At 37.3% G+C, this 22,560-nt stretch overlaps 1 protein-coding gene across 1 annotated transcript in view; it reads right to left on the bottom strand.

Annotated features, from left to right (window-relative positions):
* PSMD14 (proteasome 26S subunit, non-ATPase 14) overlaps positions 1-22,560 on the bottom strand; it is an 88,879-nt gene that overhangs the window by 61,315 nt on the left and 5,004 nt on the right. The window contains exons 2-3 of the mRNA XM_079782069.1: positions 19,293-19,419; positions 16,032-16,083 (exon numbers count right to left, since the gene is read on the bottom strand). Coding sequence (XP_079638195.1) covers positions 16,032-16,079 — 48 coding nt within the window. The 5' untranslated portion in view covers positions 16,080-16,083; positions 19,293-19,419. The remainder of the gene's footprint in view (positions 1-16,031; positions 16,084-19,292; positions 19,420-22,560) is intronic.

The raw sequence follows: 22,560 nt of genomic DNA on the forward strand, positions 1-22,560 counted from the left end.
GAGAAAAAAGCAAGCGAGTGCAAAGGGTTAAGAACTTTAGATCCCTTCTCTCAGAAGGATAAGAATATTCAAAAGGCAGAATAAATGAGAGGTTAGAGAAAAGTAAACTAATATACTTAGAAAGGAACAAGAAGTATACTTAGAAAGGAACAAGAAACTGAGATAGTAAATCAATTAGGCACCAGACAGGGAGCTAATCTGTCTTAGGCCTAAGAGTAGAAAGTTGCCTTCCTGGGAGGAGAGGCCATTGAGGCAGGTATGTGAGTAGATGAGAGGAAGAGAGAGCCAAGTGACAACTATCCACAAAGTTAGTTAGAAAAAGCTTTTTCTAAATAACCACTGTTAGTTTTTCTTGTAAAATATTTAAGATACAAAAAGATCTAATAAATAATAAACATACCACCCAGCTTATGCTATAAAAGTCACTAAAACAGTTGGGCTGAAGCTCGTCTGTCATCCTCTTTGATTGACTGCATCTTTCCCTACCCCCAGTTGTAGCCACTGGTCTAATTTTGGAGATTATCATGCATTTCTTTATACTTTCACTAAATAAGTACACATAGGTAATATATTATATAGTAACTGCATGTTTTTAAATTGTATATAAAAACTTCATATAGAACATATTATTCTTCCACTTGCTTTTTCCCTTCATTATGTTAGTATGGATTAATCAAGTTGATATGTAAAAATCACTTACTTTATAAAAGTCCATTGTTAAGTGTAATTATGTACACATTTTCTCACTAGTGGACTATTATGTACATATTTTCCCACTAATGGATAATTAGGTAGTTTTTAATTTTTGATATTATATATAGAGATCAGCAAACCATAACCTGTGGGCAAGCCAGTTATTGTTTTTTTTGCAAATAAAGTTTTATTGGAACACAGCCAGGCCTATTCATTTTTGTATTACGTATGGCTGCTTTAACACTACAGATTTACTATCTGGCCCTTTAAGAAAAGAATACCAACCCTTGTTATAAACAATGCTATTATGAAAGCCCTTGTATCCATGTGGGATACATGATTGGGGGGGAAAAAATGGTAGGTTATAGGGTAGGAAAATATTTATTATTTCTAAATTTCACTGAAATGTTTTCCAAAATGGTTGTAATACTACCATTAACTTACATGCATTTAGACCATTTGTGTTTCTTCCAATGTTCATATCTGTTGCCCCTTTAAAAACTTTTTTTCTTACTGATTTATATAAGTTAAATACACACACACACACACACACACACACACACACACACACACACACACTAGAAGCCCGATGCACGAAGATTCGTGCTAGAATAGGCTTTCCTTTCCCTGGCTGCCAGCACCACCTTTCCACTCTGGACCAGCCCCTTTCTGCTCAGGCCCCGGAGCGGCCTCTTTCCTCTCTGGCCCCACCTTCCCACGCTGCCCAGAGGCCCTGAGAAACCAGGGTGGGGCAGAATGCCTGCACCGTTGCCATTGCAATGATGCAAGCGTCCCGCCCCCATCACTCGGTGCCTGTGTATGCAAATTACTGCCATCTTTGTTGGGTTAATTTGCATATCACTCCTGATTGGCTGGTGGTGTAGCGGAGGTACGGTCAATTAACATGTTTGTCTATTATTATTTAAGATATGTAATGCTTTGTCTATTATATATTAGATATATTTTTCCTCATCTGTGGCTCACTTTTTTCTACATTTCTCCATGCCTAAGGTGCATCTGAAAAATGAGGATTATAACACCAACCCAAATTCATACAGCTGTTGCAGATAATGAGTTAATATATTTAAAGTACTTAGAACAGTGCCTAGCACATCTGAGTGCTCCACAAGTGTATTTATTTTATAATGGTGTTTCTAGGAAGGGGATAGGCAGGACAATTATTCAACACACACAGTTATAATTTTTTGAACTGTGTAACTTGTCATATACTACTCATTTTAAATAACTATTTATCTATTTAAAAATACCTTGTTTAGTTCTCCAAAAACTCCTTGATTTATGCTAATTAGAAGAAAAAAAAAAAAGGCTTAGAAGTTCTGAGGCATAACAGAAGATAAAGGATAGAAATCATCTCTTCACGACTTCCTAGAAATACTCTTGACCACTGCCCTAACTTTATTAAGCATTCATCTATACACAATAGTATTTGGGATATCACCCAAAATATTACAGAATTGCTATTTCTGAGGAATTAAGAGAACATGGACAGAAAATTATACAAGAAAAATCCTTATAAAGCACTGAAAGAATAAATATGGTCAAAAGGCACAAGGGCAAGTTATGTTCTTTAGGGAAGGAAGGCACAGGTCATACTATTCTCTTCTTATACTTCCATTTAATGCTCCACAGAAGAGCACTTAAAAATCTTTCAGTTCTGCTCTGAAGTCACATTTTTTCAAATGTATTTCTTCTAAAATCACAATACGCTGAACAAGTTACTTAATTGCTATATGCTTCAATTTCCCCACCTGTAAAACAGAAACTTGTTGCTTAACTAATCATATTTATTAACTACTGGGCATTATTGCCTTAAGAGAGGGAACAGCCAAACCTTTGAGAACAAAAAAGGTACAGTGGTCAGGTACTACAAATAACAAACAATAAAATATTTAAATAGATAGTGTTCTCTCATTAGCAGATGGTCAGCCCAGGGAGGTAAAAGAGCCTGGGGATGAGGCGAATATGTGGAAATGTATCCTGGAAGAAGAATGAATAGGAACAGGATCCCAAACCTTTCTCTTTCTTGTACATTAACACCACATTTTCATGCACTCTTTTTGCACCATGGATCTCAGCCATTGCTTGAATCTAGTCTAGCTCCAGAGTTTTGCCTTTCATTGTTTCCCAATACATACTGCCTTTCACAGAGAGTTTGGGCAGGTCACAGATCTGTGCCAAGCTGGTGTCCACAAAGTGATAAGGGCACAAATTTATCCCACACAGAATGGTGACCAGGAAGCCTGCCCAAATTTCAGGAATCTGGGTTTATGGGAAAACAAAAGCATGGTATAGTCCTTTCAGATAGGAATGTCGTTCAGGGACTCCAATATCTAATCATATCCACAATTCTTCAAAAAAGCCAACTTACTAAAGAAAATGCCCCACAACATGTAAGACCAAACAAGGAAGATGTTGCACAGTGAGTAAGAACAGATGACAATTATTTCCAGAAATTTTTATTTTCAAGTTATTAACAAATTTTAAAATACAATCCTTTACCAATAAGTAACTTAAATCCTTAAAAATTTATAGGACAGATGTTAAATTCATTTCACACAAATGCTACATGCAGAAATCTCAACACTTATGTGGCCTTAGACTACATTTATTTAAAGGAGTGAGACATTTGAAAGTGAGTTGATATTAATGGGAAAGTGCAAAGAAACTTGCCAATGTGTGCCAGCTCTATGACCCATGAGCAATGAGCATCACCTGCCTGTGCCAGTCAGATCACCAAACAACATTACCATGAAGGCCATGAAAGAAGCTGTTAACACTCTATTTGATACCGCACAGGCCAGAGCAGCAGACTAAGCAGAACTTTACATCAGTGGCAGGTCCCCCAAGTTCTCTTGATGCCACAGAATTCATAAGTGGGATCAGTATGTTCTAAAAAAACATGGTACTGCAAAAGGAAATAAAGGTTCCACAGTATCAAGTAGTGTAATACTTGAAACCTCATCATCAAAGTGACAGTTTTCAAGTGCCATTTATGATGCCCTAGTCTGGAAACATCCCAGCTAACCCATCTGATCAACAATTTCACAGATGGAAGCACTTGATGGCTAATTGGCAAGTCTATTATTCAAATAAAACAGCTCTCTGTACCTCTTCTTTCATTATAACAAGTCAAGGTACAACAAGATTGGTCATTCAAATTAGCTTAATATGAGAAGCCTCTTTCCCAAAATAATTTTTAATGAAAAAAAAACAAAACAAAACACACCATAATTTGACAATTAGTTTAGAGCACTAATCAGCTTCTGAATAGTAAGGAAAATGTTTTAAAAATTAAACAGAGTAAGAAACGTAAACCTTCATTAAAAAGCTGTACTATTTGTATCCTCTACCTTTATCAGTATGTCAAGATATACATTATCATACTGAATAAAATGAAATATTCACTCATTCCTTAAATATTCTTAAAATATGACCAAGTATTACATGTCAGAATAAAGAAAAACCCTCTCAAATATTATAGGTTTCCTAAAATTTAAAAAGCAAGTATCTTACTCTTCACCTACATGCAATAAAAATTTCTGGATTATTTAAGGTTTTTTACTTTATGAAGCAAGAAGCCAGTGACAACACTATAGATTTATCCACCTAAGGAAATACTATTGATGTAGAAAAGGCTTTGGCATCCAAAAGACTTGTACAGGCAGTCCTCGGGTTACGTCGGACTCGATGTCTGTCGTTTTGTGGTTACGTTGCCATCTCCCATTTACAGTATTTATAAAAAAAAAAGTTCTGTCATTTCAATGTATGTACATATATGCTTTATGTTTTTTATTATTTCTTTACCACAAGTAAAAGTCAGGAATTGTTATCTTTCTTTTAAATTTTTTTTTACTGTTTCACTTCATTACTGCTGTATGTGCTCCATGTGAATGACGTAGGTGCTTATGTAGGTGGGTTCCGACTTACGGCGAAAATCGTGTTACGTCGCGCCATAGGAACGGATCTCCGACGTAACCCGAGGACCTACTGTATTCCAACTCAAGCTCCACTTCTTGTTAGTTCTATGACTTGACCCTATAATCCTATGTAATCCTATATAATAAAAGCCTAATATGCAAATTGTCTTGACCAGGAGTTCAACCAGGAGTTTGACTCCTCGCTATCACGTGTGCTGATGACCAGAGGGTGGCGCGGAACATGATGGGCGTCAGTGACGCAGCGCTGGTAGCAGGCAGTAGTGGAGGCGCTGCCGGCCTCAATGGGCCCTGACAAGAGCAGGACTGCAGCAGGATGGTGGAGCAGGTGAGCAGGCAGCGCCAGGCCAAGGTGGGTGCAAGTGGGGGCCCGTTCGCCCTGCAGACTTCGACCAACAGCAGCGACGGGAGGTGGGGCTGCCACCCGACTCCCAGGTGCTGAGGGAGCCAGGCAGGGGGCCCGGCCCCGATCGATCACCCCGTAGGCACGATGGTGGAGGTGAGGGGGCAGCGCTGACACTTCCATTACAGAGAAAGGGCAAACAGCAATATTAAAATATTTCTTCTTATTATTTTCCTTTCAATGTGTATGAATCTGTGCACCAGGCCACTAGTATGTAAATAATTATCCCTACCCATATAGGATTGTTATGAGGACCAAATGAGAAGATTAAATACAGAGAACACCTCACATCAAAACATGGGAGGCACTCAGCATTAGTTCATCCCCTTCCCCACCCCATTTCTATAAATTCTAGAAGGGAATCCTGATACAAAATATGTGGGTTCTCTTTATGGATCCAGACATTTGCTCCCGATCCCACTGACAATTACACTCCCTATTCAGATTATCTGGTTATCTCCCTATATTGCTACAATTACCATAGCCCCCAAGGAAACCACCAAGGAAGAAACTTATAGAAAGACTGAGCTATAAAATATTTGAAGAACTCATCCTATATAATAAAGGCTAACATGCAAATCGAACGAACGGTGGAACAACCAGTTGCTATGACGGGCACTGACCATCAGGGGCAGATGCTCAATGCAGGAGCTGCCTCCTGGTGGTCAGTATGCTCCCACAGGGGAGCACCACTCAGCCAGAAGCCCTGAGCTGGGCTCATGGCTGGCAAGCACAGCAGTGGTGGCGGGAGTGCTAAGGATGTCTGACTGACGGCTCCCGGACAGCAAGAGGGCGCAGGCTGGGCTGAGGGACCCCTCCCTCCCCCACCCCCCCCGCCCAGTGCATGAATTTCATGCACTGGGCCTCTAGTTTAGTTATAAAATAGAAATTAGGAGCCAGAACCTACAAATGGGAAGGAAATAATAGGCAGAAACTGTGCAACCAGGTGCAAACTAACGTAAAATCAAAATTATTTCCTCACAGTTATAAAGCTAGATAAAGGTAACAAAAAATGTATTCTATTATAATGAAATAAGTATTTTCCTGTGAAATTAAAACAAACAAATAAACAAACAAACAAAAAAGCACCTTTTCGCCCTAGCCGATTTGGCTCAGTGGATAGAGTGCCAGCCTGCAGACCAAAGGGTCCCGAGTTCGGTTTCGGTCAAGGGCTCGTAGCTTGGTTGCAGGCTCCTCCCCAGCCCGGGGCCCTAGGTCAGGGCTTGTGCAGGAGGCAACCAATCGATGTGTGATGTTTCTCTCTGTCTCTCCCTACCTCCATTCTCCCTAAAAATCAATGAAAAAATATCCTCAGATGAGGATTAATAACCACAAAAAAGCACCCTTTCTATAAAACAGAAAGGGGTGCTTTTCTAAAACTAGGTTTATCTACTTTTAATAAGCTTCTTGCTTTCAATTACTCAGGCTCTGGTGTTTACAACACTAAGAAATAAAGAACTAATTAACACAGGCTACCACAGGTAGGTTAAGAATGTAACTGAATAAAAAGAGGGACATGCATACAAAATGAATAAGGATAAAGTATAGCTATCATAATTATTAATTTACTCTTTATTGTCCCTAAGCCTTCCCACTGTGCCCAACACGTGGCATTTAGTCTCCTGGAGGGAAAAGCCTGTGAAATCACTGGGAACATTTGAAAAGCAGTACTGGGAGCCTGTCCAGTGGAGACCATTGCTCCCTCTGGTGGCATACTTCCAGGGCACCCAACCCAGATACCATCCCACAAAGGACCACTTTGAATGTGGGAGAGAACACTGGCCATGTCTGCCCAGATTTTAAATGAGTATGATATCTAGAGAACTATCCAAATGACAATATAAACTGAAAAATTCAAGTTATATTATACAAGTTTAAGACAGGAAACCAAAGATCAATGTACAAAATGAGCAATGTAACCAGTAAATCAAACATATAAAACAATGTTGAGGACAGGGAAAGAAAAGATATAGACTGAATTTTTATGACCATAACATCCCCATACATTTGGGATATGGAGATTCTATTGCAATATCTTTGTATCCTCTATTAGAGGTATCTTCTCGTTTCTCACCCCATGTACCCTTTCTATCAAAAAATGGTATCAGATATCATAGCTCCATCATATCCTTGATTTCAAATTTAAAATGTTTACATTCTTCAGACTTTGCATTTTTCCTCATAATTTTGATTTTCTATTTCATCAGATGGATTAATTTTGGAAGACAATTTCACTGTAATTGAAAATACATCACTGCTCTCCTTATGTGCTAAAGAACTTAAACAAAATCATTTAGGATGATTTCATATCAAAATAGAAATTTAGCATTGACAATGTCAAAGACATTTTCCCTTGAAAGACCAGTCACAACTAGAATGTTCAAACAAAATGACACAGATTAACTAGAATACACCCACCATAAATTTGTTCTCCTTTTACTTATTTGAGAACTCTCAAGAGTTGATTTGAGACCAAGAGTTGATTTCATGGGGTTTAATATCTATCGAAAAGAGTAATGCTGCAATGACAACTAGAAAGAGTATGCTCTAATTAGCTTGCTTTGACCTGACCTCTTTCTTAATTTTCTGTAGTAGAAACATCAATTCAATTACATTGATAGAATGATTAAGAACTATACTTTTTAAAATTTCACATTACAAGAGAAACAAATGAAAAAAACTTAAGTGGCTTGTATTTTTGCTTTGTTTCTGAAGCAAAATCACTATTTGTAGTTAAGCAAAGAAATAAAACAATTAAAATTTATTGACCCTTCTCTACTCCTTAAAAAGAAAATGCCCAAATTAATCTACCAATGTTTGTAAATGTTCAGAGGATCACATCATAATAGCTACTCAAAGAATCAAAAGGAAAAATGGTAACCAAAGCATTCATATAAAAGTGTCAATACAGATTGGCTAAAGAGCTCAAAGAACTCATAAAAAGCCTTTATAAAAACCTGCTCATTTTCATGCTACTGTGCCAATAGTAAATAATTTTATTTCAAATGTGACAGGTGTAAAGACTAATTGTACACATTAAGTCCCACCAGAATCTATCAAGTAAATATACAATGAAAGCAGACACCATAATCAGTAATTTTAAAACAGCATTGTAGTAGCTTCTTGTCTATGCTTCCATTCTTGCCTTCCTACATAGTATCCAGAGTATCCAGGTTCTTTAAAAATTTAAGTCTGATAAGCATAACTCCTTGGCTTAAAGATCTCTAATGACTCCTCAACTCACTCAGAAGAGAACCTCTACAAGGCCCTGCATGATCTAGTCTCTGCCGACCTCTTTAATATTAGCCTCTTCAACTCCAAGACTGAGGGAGAATATGGAATGCCTAAGTAAAGTATGAGAAAAAGTAATGAACAATAAAAGGAATTTCTGATTTTGTTTTACTTGGTGGCTTTTGTAAACAGTGCTAAAGGAAAATTTTATTTGAGATCATTTAATGTTACTCGTAATGTTTTTGCTTTAGTTTATTAAAAATAGAGAACGTTACATATGAAGTGGAAGTTCCTTTAGCCGCCCTCCCTTCTCATAAATTTGGTGTGGGTTGTCTAGGCCTGTGCTGTACAATATGGTAGGCACAGCTACATATGACTACACAAATTTACATGAAACTACAAATTCAGTTGTTTGGTCACAATGAGCACATCACATGGACTCAATAGCTACATGTGGCTATTAAACTTAAATTAATTAAAATTGAATAAAACTTAAAGCTTAGTTCTTCAATTGCTCCAGTCACATTTCTTTCTTTTATTTAAAATACTAGAGGCCCGGTGCATGAAATTCTTCTCCGGGGGGAGGGGGGGTCCCCTCAGCCCAGCCTGCACCCTCTCCAATCTGGGACCCCTCGAGGGATATTCGACTGCCCATTTACAGGGATGGGGCCATGGGGGTGTGGGTCCCCACTGGGGTGCCTGGCCAGCCTGGGTGAGGGGCTGATGGCTGTTTGAAGGCTGGCCAAGCCCCCCAGCGGGGACCCTCACCCCATGGGGGTGCCTGGCCAGCCTGGGTGAGGGGTTGATGGCTGTTTGCAGGCTGGACACACACCCCGGCAACCCAAGCTCCTAGCCCCTCTTTTTCTTTTTCTTCAGCCCCTCCTTGAGCGGAGGCCAGGGCTGGCTGGAAGCAGTTATCTGGGATTTATTTATCTTCTATAATTGAAATTTTGTAGCCTTGAGCAGAGGCCAGGGCCAGCCAGGGCGGGCGGGAAGCTTGGCTTCCTCCATCACCGGGGGCAACCCAAGCCTCCTGCTCGCTCCAGCTCTGTGGCCACTGCCATCTTTGTTGGGTTAATTTGCATACTCGCTCCTGATTGGCTGGTGGGTGTAGCGGAGTGATGGTCAATTTGCATGTTTCTTTTTTACTAGTGTAGCTGTTTTTACTGTATTGATTTCAGAAAGGAAGGGAGAGGGAGAGATAGAAACATCAATGAGAGAGAATCATTGATTGGCTGCCTCCTGCACGCCCCCTACTGGGGATTGAGCCCACAACCTGGGCATGTGCCCTGACTTGGAAATGAACTGTGAACTCCTGGTTCATAGGTCGATGCTCAACCACTGAGCAACACCAGCCAGGTGCTCCAGTCACATTTCAAGTGCTTAACAGTCACATGTGGCTAGTGACTACAGCAAGCATGTCAAACTCAAAAGGCTAAGAGGGGCCAAATAAACGAGGCATGCGGCCTGCGGGCCATGAGTTTGACATGTTTGGCCTACAATATTAGTGCAGATACAGAATATTTCCATACTTGTAGAAAGTTTTACTGCACAGTGCTGCTATAAACTTTATAATCCTTTCACTCAAGAGTTATGTACATTTACAAAAGATGTTATTTTATGTTTTTTAACACATTAAGCGCCATGTCAGTCACTGGTGACTGACACTATACTTTCCGTCCGGACCACGTCAGTCTCTGGCCGCCAGCATATTGGTGAAATCAGATATCGCGGGCTAAATGGAAAGGAAGACAAAACAGGCTTGGCGCTTAACGTGTTAATTGTTACTGCTTTCATATTGTTTATATAGCTCTAAAACCTCAAATTTTCTCTTAATCCTATATAATAAAGGCCAATATGCAAAATGTTCCCTCAAGAGTTTGACCAGGAGTTCGACCGCTTGCTATGACATGCGCTCACCACCAGGGGACGGCGCGGAATGAAGGAAGGCCCTGGCTGGCAGCTGGCAGCCGGGGAAGGAATGCCCCGGCCATTAGCCACAAGGCGCTGATCAGCCCTCACCGCAGGCCAGGCCTAGGGACCCTACCAGTGCACAAATTTCATGCACCAGGCCTCTAGTATGTTTATAATGTCTATTATACTTATTGATATATACAATCTAGTTAATTTTAACTCTTGCATAATATTCCATCATAACACATTTTGCCACAGACAGATATTTAAGTATTTTACACTTTTGCAATAACAATGTCATAATGAATATCCTTAAACATGTCTCTACACATGTGTAAAAGTTTCTCTAAAGTGAATAAATGGAATTGCTAAGCCACAGAAATTAGGGCATTTTCAAGTTTACTAGAGACTGACAAATTGCTTTCCGAAGTGACTTTAACCATTTATACTCCACATATAGTATGTTCATTTATACACACACACACACACACACACACACACACACACACACACACAAATCCTCACCTGAGGACATTTTGTCCATTGATTTTTTTTAGAGAGAGAGAGAGGAAGGGAGGGGTAGAGACAGAGAGAAACATTGATGTGAGAGAGACACATTGATTGGTTGCCTCCAGCATGAGCCCAAATCTGGGCCAGGGATAGAACCTGCAATGGAGGTATGCGCCCTTGACTGGAATTGAACCTGTGACTCTACAGTCCTCAGGCCACACTCTAACCACTGAGCAACCAGCTAGGACAACATAGATTTATGATCTTCTATTTGCCAGGTAACATTCTAGGCAGTGAGATATAATTTTCAATCAACTCTCACACCCCACACCAGTGGTTGGCAAACCGCGGCTCGCGAGCCACATGTGGCTCACAAGCCACATGCGGCTCTTTGGCCCCTTGAGTGTGGCTCTTTCACAAAATACCACGTGCAGGCGTGCACGTACAATGCGATTGAAACTTCGTGGCCCATGCGCAGAAGTCAGTTTTCGGCTCTCAAAAGAAATTTCAATCGTTGTACTGTTGATATATGGCTCTGTTGACTAATGAGTTTGCCGACCACTGCCCCACACCAACTCACCCTCAGGAAAAAAGCTTACATGAAAATTTTTGCTTCCCCAAGTCTTCATTAACACTTAATACAACAAATTTCTATTTTTTAAAAATCAAATACTTATTTTAATTTTCATTTCCCTGATATACAGTGAGGTTGAATATCACATAAAATTTTCTTCCAAAAATTTTAGGGGGGGGGGTCTATCTACTCTGTGTGTTTGACATGTTCACTCACTCTGAGTTTATGTTATCCTCATAAAAACAGCTAAGGTATATATTATTAATCTCATTTTAAGGATATGGTAATTTAATTTTTATTGTGGTAGAATATACGTAAGAGTTACCATTTAGCCATTTTTATGTACAGTTCAGTGGCATTAAGTACATCCACAATTGTCATGCAACCAGAACCACTATCCAGCTCCAGAAACTTCTCATTTCTCAAATTTAAACTCTGTACCCATTAAACACTGACTCTTCACGACACTATGAGCTCCATCCCCTGGCAACCACCATTCTACGTTCTGTCTCTCCAAATATGACTACTCTAGTAACTCGTATAAGTGTAATCATACAATATCTTGTCCTTTTGTAATGAGCTTATTCCACTTAGTATAATGTCTGCAAGGTTCATCCACGTTGTACCATATGTCAGAATTTCCTTCCTTTTAAAGGATGAATAATATTTTATAGTATGTATATAGCACATTTCGTTTTATTCATTCATCCATCATCAGACACAAGCTGTTTCCACCTTTTGGCTACTGTGAATAATGCTACTATGAACACTGATGTACACACATCTAATAGAGTCCCTGTTTTCAATTCCCTGGAGCATAGATTCAGTAATGGAATTGCTGGATCATATGGTAATTCTATGTTTTCTACAGAGGTCACACAATTTTACATTCCTACCGGGAAATACACACAGATTCTATCCTCACTATTGTTTTTGGATTATTTGTGGATAATAACCATCCTAGTGGTTATGTCTTCCAAAATTATAGTTTGATTTTCACAGTTACGTATTCATTTGGTATACATTCTTGTATACAGAATAAGGTAAGAATCTAATTATTACTTTACCCCCCACATAGAAAGCCCCTTGCTCCAGCATCATTTAATGAACAGGCCTCTCCTTTCCCACTAATTTTTAATACCATTTCTAACACAAATTAATTTCCCCTATATGCATACACCTATTTCTGGGCTTTCTATTTAATTATACTGATCTACTTGGCTATCACTATATCAATATAACACTCCTTGAGTCATAAAGCATTAACATATCTTTTGATATTTGGTAAAGCAAGTTTCATTTTCATTTCTAAGAATTTCTTTACTATTCTTGGATTGTTTTATCCTATATGAATTTTTGAGTCAGTTTTATAATTCCAAGAAAATTCTAGTTGGCATTTTTATTGGAACTCCATTGAATTTATGATTAATTGGAGGGAATTGGCATGTGATATTAAGATTCCTTATATATAAAAATGGTATTTCTTTATTTATTCTAGCCATTTTCCCATTGCTATGCTAAATTAATCCTTCCTATAAAACACTAGATCAAATCCTAAAAGACAAATAACTGAAAGACTATTTCTCATCCAAGACCCATAATAGGAAATCAAAAATATGGTTATTATATACACAAAATCCATATACTGTATGGATTTGTGAGTTATAATAAAATAGATCATATCCAGTTGATGAAGTTACTTTTTTAAATCTAGCCACCTGAAATAATCCTTCAAAATGTAGCTTATACCTCACCACTTTCAGAAAGCCTCTCTGAAAGCACCATAATGAAGAACTAGGAAAAAAGTACCATAATAAAGCAAATGAAGAGAAAGTTTTAAGAAAGACATTGTGGCCTGGCTGGTGTGGCTCAGCAGTTGAGCGTCGACCTAGGACCCAAGAGGTCACGGTTCTATTCCCAGTCAGGGCACAGCCAATCAATGATTCTCTCTCATCATTGATGTTTCTATCTCTCTATCCTTCTCCTTTCCTCGCTCTTTAAAAATCAATAAAAACAAAAACAAAAAAGAAAGACATTGTGAACAGTGTGGAATATTGAAGTCTAGTTAAAAGAGAACTAAATGTAGGCAAATAGATTTGGCAATTTAAACAATTACAGTACAGTAATGGAGGAGGCCAGAATACAATCTCAGGAAGAGTCAATGGAGGTAAGGAAGTAAAATATGTGAGTATAAGCTATTATCTCAGAAATTCTAGAAATAAATGGAAGAAAAGGTTTAATGGCAGGGTGCAGGGAAGTTTTGTTTTTTTGTTTTTGTTTTTTAATGTGCCTCAGGCATGAAACAGCTCTGGCCACCGACACAGGCATCAAGCTAGGATGAACTAAGGACTGTACATCTGGCTTTGCCCCTGATTAATGTAAGAGCAACACCACCAATCAGGTATCTCTTGCCCATTGCCAGGGGGTTGTAAAGTTTTGTTTATAGAATACAGGAGAGTTAAGTATCTTTGTAGGCAGAGAAAGGGGGATGGTCAATGGAGCAAGGTTTCACGAAAGTGCAGGATCAGAGAATAAGCTGAAGGATCAGACACGGAAAAAGAGAAAGGATACTTCTATTCAGAGATAGGTAAGAATTCTAGAATAGATGAAGAACCCTATTCTGCTCATTCCCATGTTTTAAAAGGGCCATCTGCAAACTTATCAGCAAGTTTTGTGGAAAACTATTATGAGGAAATTCTACCTTTTCAATTAAATGGTAAGATAGTAACATTCTCTACTGATTTTTGGAGGATAAAACTTATGTCTCCTTTTCTGTTTTTATTGGCTGCTATGCATTAGCAAGAGTGGCTATTATCAATCTAAAGATCTTTGACTTCTTACTAAAAAAAAAAATACATTTAATGTTTAATTCCTGTTTATTAAAAGACAATGCACTTAACATTTCATGTTGTAGAAGTAACATAGTAAGTATATAACAAATTAGTCTAGAACAAGCATGTCAAAATCAAAGGCTAATACGGGCCAAATAAATGAGGCATGCGGCTCAGGGGCCGCAAGTTTGACATGCTTGGTCTAGAACAAGAGTAAAATAAAATTTTAGGGAAAAGTTTTTTATAAAAGAGATATTACAGAAGTAAGAACCCCCACAAATTATTTCCTTGATAGTTTGTCATCTAATTGGCCAGGTGAAAAGCATACATGAAATGACAGATTCTTAAGTAATGTATTTTTAAGTTCAAATAAAAAAAAACCTGAGGACCCAAGGGCTAATTAAATTATCACAAAGCAAAGAGAGGTTAATGAACAACATAGTTTTCCACTTAATGCAAAAGTTTGGTGGTCACTGAGATATGATTGTAGCTCAATTTGTGGTCAGTAAAACCATTATTTCACATCCAATAATTTCCCAGCACAGATACATAATTTATTGCATTTAATGCTCAAGGAAAGTCATTTTGATATTTAAATTTGATACAACTTCCCTTAAGAATTCTACTAAGGCAACATTCTTACCTATAATTTGCAGGTAAATTTGTAGTACCTATACACCACCTCGCTCATTTCTGACAACTGTATAAGTCTCAACATTGTTATTGTTAATAGCAGAAAAAGTTAGGGAAATTCTAGAAGCTATCTAGAATGTTTACAAAAGTACAGAAGCAGCTTTGGAAGGGTCAACTTCAGAGATGCTTAGGCCTGTTAAGAAAATGGATTTCGTCTTACAAAATTGGAGAACCAGGCTGATAGTAGAGAAACATGAGAATATTTAAAACTAACGAAAGTAAACAAAAATAACCTAAGGCTATGCAAGGATGCAATATAGAATCACAAAATGATTTCAATTGTCTAAAAAATGTCATAAATCATGATAGATCCAATCAAACCATTGTTGAAAAATTGCCTCTAAAACACTGAAAATTTCATGAAATTTCAAACACAAGTGTTTCTTACACAAAATAGACTGCTTTGTATGAAGGAAGACAAAGTCATCGATAATGATATGGAAATGAGGTAAAGGGATACTAAAGGTGGATTATAAAAATATTCCCCCAAAATAAAACAATCCATTACTTAAAAGGAAGGAACAACACATAGTCATCTCTCTTGCTAACAGAGGACTGAAAAGATAATTAGTGTAGAACTCAAAAGAGGCAGAAATTTCTTCTTTAACTGAAAGTATATAGAATACCCTGAGATAGAAATCTATGAAGAGGTCATTTGTCCAACAGCATGGAACAAGACAAATGATAATGTAAAACAACCGAAAATGCACTTAATTTTAATAAGAATGTAAAAAAATAATCTGTACCAGATTTAAAGAAAAAAGAGGGATTACTTATCAATTCATCCATGTATCGTAATTACTAACAAGAATTTATCAGTCTTAAAATTACACATACCAATGTTCTAGAGATCAGTTTTCTGGATCTTACCAAGAGATGTTTACTTTTTCATGTGTTACTTCTAAAGTCTACATTGTAAACCCCCAAACTAGGTATTTTGAGTCCCTTTTTTACTAAAAGTCAAGTTTGATAATCTCACATATCCCCAAATTTTAAATCAAAGCAAACAGAGAACATTCTTATTACTAAGCAAAAATTAAATTAAGGTAATAGAAAATGTTCTCCACATGTTACTTAGTGTTTAAATATAGCAACCATATTAGGTAAGCTTCTTACCATAATGTTACCTATGAGGTGATTTTCTTGGGAGTGATTTCTTTCTCTGGATAACTAGAAAAAAGCTTGCAGTTTACACACAAAGAAATACTGAGAGTCTGTGTACTAACCTGGCCCAGTCCAGGCATACCTCCTCCAAGTCTAAGAAGTCTGTCCATATTTCTAGAAAACAGAAACAAAGGAAAACGTTTCTAAGCACAAAAGTGTTTACTCAATTGCTATCTATGTAATTCACCTTCAGTCACTCAGTATGTCAAAAATATTGGTGGTAATTACAACACAACATCAGACTTCCTGTTAATTAACACCACATATTAATTCAAGAAGCTGTCTTCCATGCTAATTAACAGACCTTATTTTACTGCTTTGGTTTTGGGTTATCCCCAGTTTTAAAGACAAGCAATCCTAGAATAATTTCAAAACTTTGCTATCATTAAGTTAATTATATTTTTTATTGTTATCTAATAAAAGTACCTGAATAAGGAAAAAGTGCCTGAAATGCTTATATGTATGACTGAATTTTCTCCCATTTGTCCAGAGTGTACAAATAAAAATCCTCACTTTTAAAATTAAATTTTAACATCCTCATTAGTAAGTTCTGTGCTAATTAACTTACAGCTTGTCAGTTATCATCAAAACTACATGTGAAAGACATTGTGAGCAGATTATGGATCTCTGAATTAGCATCAAAGGCTTTTGAAAAATGAACTCATTATACTAAAAGGAATATTAAAAGTAAACATTAAATGCAGTAAGATAGTGTTTTACAACCTACACAGATGTTTTGTGTTATTTCATATATTGTGGAGATATGCCCTTTTTTGCTAAGGATATTCAGCTGCTGTTCTCAATTATAATCTTAAAGTTAATCAATATAGAGAGGATTAATTTTGAAATATCAATCTGATTTGTGTGGTTTTTTTTTATATCTGGAATAACAACAGAAGACATTCTGATAAGCCTAGAAATTTCACACAAAAAACTGAAAGGAAAAAAAAAAAAGCAAGGCCTCAAATACACATAAAGGAGTAATCAAGTTATACAAATTCATATCTAGTACCACTAAATACTTAAAGATGAGAATAAAGCATTTTTTTCTACTTGCTAATATGCCTTACAATTTCTCTTTTTCTTATGCTTTAGAAAATGGTATTACTACAAATATAAGTTAAATGCTAACAGATTCATTTAGTCATTTGTCCGTATCATTTTACTAGTTAAAAGTGAAAAGTGCTATACAAATTGAAATGCAGTAATGTACTTATGGCCCTGTGGCTCAGTTGGTTCCATGAACTGAGAGGTTGTTGGCTGATTCCAGGTCAGGGCGCATGCCCAGGTTTGGGGCTTGATCCCCAGTAGGGGGCCTGCAGGAGGCAGTCAATCCATGTTTCTCTCTCTCCCTCTCCCTTCTTCTCTAAAATCAATCAAAACATATTAAAAATAATGTACTTAATGATCATTACTTTATTGCTTAATCATGTTTGTTGAATCCTAACAATGTAATCATAAGACTCTCTCTCTCTATATATATATATATATAAGGCTAATATGCAACGTGTCCCCAAGGGAGTTCGACCGGGAGACCAGGCATTCTATCGCTTGCTATGACGTGCGCTGACCACCAGGGGATGGCGCGGAACGAAGGAAGGTCCCAGCCGGCAGCCGGCAGCTGGAGAAGGGAGGCCCTGGCCAGCAGCACACAGCCAGGGAAGGGAGGCCACAGCCGGAAGGCCCCAATTGACCCTGATCACCGACCAGGCCTAGGGACCTACCCGTGCACCAATTTCGTGCACTGGGCCTCTAGTATTTAATGTTAGCACTGCAAACTTTATTCAAGTCCATATATAGAACAATGCAAACTTTACTCAAGTCCACATATAGAAGAGCACACAAATGAGTAAACCATGGAATTTTCACAAAGTGACCACACTCCCATAACTACCACCTAATCAGGGGTAGGGAACATCTGGCCATATAAGGCCTGAGAAATCATTTGGTCTGGCCCTGCCAAGGCATTAGGGATAAGTTAATTAAACGTTTAGCAGGCTAATTTTTAAGTTGATAATTTTGTATGGTCCTCGGATAATGTTATAAATATCCAAATGGCTGTTGGCAGAAAAAAGGTTCCCCACTCCTGACCTAGATGAAGGAACAGATCATAATCAGCACCTAAGAACACCTCTCATGCCCCCTTCCCAGTCTCTACCACCCCACAATGTAGAATTCCAACTTCTAAAAGCATAGACTAGTTCTGCTATTTTTGAATTCTATAGAAATTAAATCATATACTTTAGTATCCAGCTTTCACTGCATAAGTTTGTGAGATTCACAACAAATAAACTCCTTAAAAAAAATGAAAAGGCATATATGAAAACTTGATAGCCCAGACAAATTTCTGCTTTACAACCTTAACTCATACTCCTAATGGCAATATTTACAAATAAAATCTCCATCAAATTTTCATTAAAATTCTTCAACTCAAATCTGGCATTCAATATATAGGATTTTTTAAAAGGCTATAGATGGGGGGGAAAACACCTATATATTTTAAAATATAAAAGACATTTTTCTAGAATATATTATCAAAGGAAAAACTTTTTTGGGGGGGAACCATTTCAAGCTTATAAACTTAAATGCAAATGGAAAAAAAAGTAGTAACACACCTTGGCTGGGTGGCTCAGTTGGTTGGAGTGTCATCCCATATACCCAAAGGTTGTGGGTTTGATTCCCGGTCAGGGCACATACTAGGTTTTAGGCTTGATCCCCAGGAGGCAACCAAGCAATGTTTCTCTCACATGGATATTTATCTCTTTCTCTCCGCCGCACCTTTTCCTCTCTCAAACATATCCTTGAGTGAGGATTTAAAAAAAACAAAACAAAAAAAAAACTAACAACATAGAATATACTCTATCTATTCCAGGCCAAAGTCGATTCCCAGCTGTGTTCAGTTTATCTATTCCCTATGTTGTTTCTGATGACTTTACACAGACTCCAGATGCTGTGAATATACATGAGCAATGTGGGGAGCGGAGGGAAAGAAAATCTGGCAGGTCAAATTTGTGTTTTGAGCAAAATTAGATGTCTCAGCAAACAGGAAATAATATTTAACAAACTAAAACACTTAAGATAAGATAATCAGATCTAAAAATATACCAACATTTGGAAATGAAAAATATTGATAAATGTTCTAAATCACACCACTATTTTTAAGTTTATAGAAAGCAAACTAAAACAAAAATGCTTTCATGAGCCCTTAAATTTGGTTATCTGATTTATAATTTGATATGTGTTAAAAATGATATATTTTCATAACATTCTTATGTCATTTCCTAAAAGAATATGTAAGAGTAAAATCCATTCTTAATTCTCACCTGGTCAGTAACTACAACTCCTGTGGTGTTAAGCTTCAATTTGTTGACTTCGACAAGTTTCTTCTTAAGTCAAGCTATTACTAATACTGGCAGTTATGATTTTTTTTGAAGTATTTTTTTCTCTCTCCTAAAAAAAAAAAAAAAAAGTAAATGAAATGATATAATTTTGAGAACTAAAAAGGAAAATATAACAAGTGTTTTACAAGAAGCAAAATTACTAAAAATGAAATAGAAATTAAATTTTTAATTACCATTTCCAGAAGGTATAGAATGAAATATCCTGGGGAGCTATAGAGCATAATGATTAATCCTATATCAAAATTTTGTTTCTAAGGGTGTTTTTTTTTAATTATATGTATTTTTTATAACTTTATTGTTGACATTATTACATATGTCCCCATTCACCCCCCACCCCCACCCACCTTCACCCAGTTCCCTTTCCCCCTTCCCTCTGGCCATCACCACACTGTTGTCTGTGTCCATGGATTATACATATATGTTCTTTGGCTAATCTCTTCACCTTCTTTTATCCAGTCCCCTATTTTCCTCCCCTCTGAAAGCAGTCGGTCTATTCCATGTATCCATGCTTCTGGTTTTATTTTATTCATTAGATTCCACATATAAGTGAGATCATATTGTAATTGTCTTTCTCTGACTAGCTTATTTCACTTAGCATTATAATCTCCAAGTCCATCCATAGTGCTGAAAAAGGTAAGAGTTCCTTCTTTCTTTTTTTCAAAATGCATATTCCAGTGCCTTACCCCAGGCCCACTGCATCTTTTTTTCCAATATAGTTTTATTATATTTTTCAGTTGTTGATAGTATTATAGATATCTCCCATCCCTCCTTTCCCCCCCTTTCCCTCCTAGGGTTTGTTTTTTAACAATTCTAGTTATATGTAAAAATTGTCATTTTATGACTTTTAGTCTTTTGGGATGTATTTCAACAAACAAAGAGAAAATTTACTTATATTTTTAAGTAGAACAAAATTCATTTGATTGTGTAATTACCATATAGGTCCACTGCAACATTATTACAAATCTATGATCCATTATGGAATCATTATGTTATTTGTCCTATATCTTGAAATTTGCTGTTCATTATCCTAGAAATCAAGTTCATCGTTTCTTAATCCATTATTCCCAATTATGCCAAAAAGACTACAATAACATGAAAATGTAAGAATGACAACCATCATCCAAAATGAAGCAATCATGAAACACATTACAGTTACTACATCATTCTTTAGTTTTTATTGTGCTGTCCAAAGCTTTGCTTCACCTTTCAAAAAGATATAAAAGACTAGAGACATTATCTTTATAGTCTTTTTTTAGTTTTCATTGAACACAATTGAGAATTAGAAGTTTCCATAATTGACTAAGAAACAAAGCTTCACAATTATTAGAGAATCACAAGATGAATGTAATGAAAGACGTAACAGCACTCTTTTCTAATCCTATCTAATAAAGAGGGAATATACAAATTGACTGTCACAAAGATGGCAGCACCCAGTCCCCTCAGCCCCGCCGGAGTCCCCTAGTCCTTTCAGCACTTCCGGAGAGAGGGGGGAGGAGGGGTAGCAGGCACACGGTGCGGCCGGAGGTGCAGGCAAGCCGCAGATAGCGGCTGCCCAGCTGCTCAGGGCCACCTGAGGCTCAGGTAACCAGGGCCGGGCCTTGCGCTGCCGGCAGTGGCAGCAGCAGAGGTGTGATGGGGGCATCACCTTCCCCTGATCGCCAGGTCACCTCCCACCCCTGAGGGCTCCCGGACTATGAGAGGGGGCAGGCCGGGCTAAGGGACCCCCCACTCCAGTGCATGAATTTTCATGCACTGGGCCTCTAGTAAGACAATAAAACTGATGGTATAAGCCATGAGTTGGGGGGCGGGGGCGCACTATTGATATTGATGATGAGAACAAAATAATTTTGTTGTAGGGGGCTGTCTTGTGTATTATAGGATATTTAGCAGTACCCCTGGCCTCAACCCACTAGATGCAGTAGCACCAATCCAGTGGTGATAATAAAAAATGTCTCTAGACATTGCCATATGCACTCTGAAAGCGCAAAATCACTCCCAGTTAAGAACCACTGATAGAAACAAAATCTCAGATCATGCATCTTCAGTTGACAATACCCTAGATTCATTTTCTCAAACTTAAGAACCAATGAGTGCTGAAAACTGTTTGGGAGCTCTTCAAAAAATTCAACATAGAATTACCATATGACCCAGCAATTCCACTCCTAGATATACATCCAAAGACGTGAAAACAGGTATTCAAAAGTACATGTACATGCATATGTATAGCATTACTATTCACAATAGCCAAATAATGGAAACAGCTCAAGTGTCAATCAAAGAAAAAATAAACTAATTCTAGCACTGTATATACAAGCAATGGTATGGAATATTATTCAGCTATAAAAAGAAATGAAGTACTGATACATGTTACAATGTTGATGAAGCTCAAAACATTGTGCTATGTGAAAGAAGCCATGTACAAAAGGTCACATGTTATATGATTCCACTTATATGAAATATTCAAAATATATAAATCCAGAGAGACATATGGAGATAGAAGATTGCCAGGAGCTTGGTGAAGGAAGTAAAATGGAGAAACTATTGCACAGGTTTAAAGTAACAGATTTTACTTTAAAATGATGGAAATGTTTTGGAACTAGGTAGGTTGTAGTTGCACAGCATTGTGAATGTACTAGATGACACTGAATTAACTGTTCACTTTAAAATGGTTAATTTTATGTTATGTAAATTTCACCTCAATAAATTATTTCTTAAAAGGATAAGTGAACAAACAACAATATTTATAAGAACAAAACAGAAATATGACATTTTCATCCAGTTAGGTATTCAACAAGAACTTTATCACATACTATTTTACAAGAACCTGTTTAGCTAACGAAATGTATATTCTTTTACCTTTTTAAAAAATATATTTTTGTACTGATTTCAGAGAAAGGGAAGAAGTTAGAAACATCAATGATGGAGAGAATCACTGATCAGCCCTCCTGCACCCCCCTTATTGGGGATTGAGCCTGCAATCCAGGCATGTGCCCTGACCAGGAATCAAACTGTGACCTCCTGAGCTCTTTTACTTTTTATCATGTTGATACAGTTCATATGTGAACAAATGCTGAAGTGTAACACAAAGGTGATTGAAAGGAAATAGATAATGTACCAATGGAAATAAATGATTGGACTAACTCTAATTGGTGTTTATATATCTAAAAATAAAAATGTTTGCAAGCAAAGA

This window comes from Cnephaeus nilssonii (assembly GCF_951640355.1).
Source record: "Cnephaeus nilssonii genome assembly, chromosome: 10".
Classification (NCBI taxonomy): Eukaryota; Metazoa; Chordata; class Mammalia; order Chiroptera; family Vespertilionidae; genus Cnephaeus; species Cnephaeus nilssonii.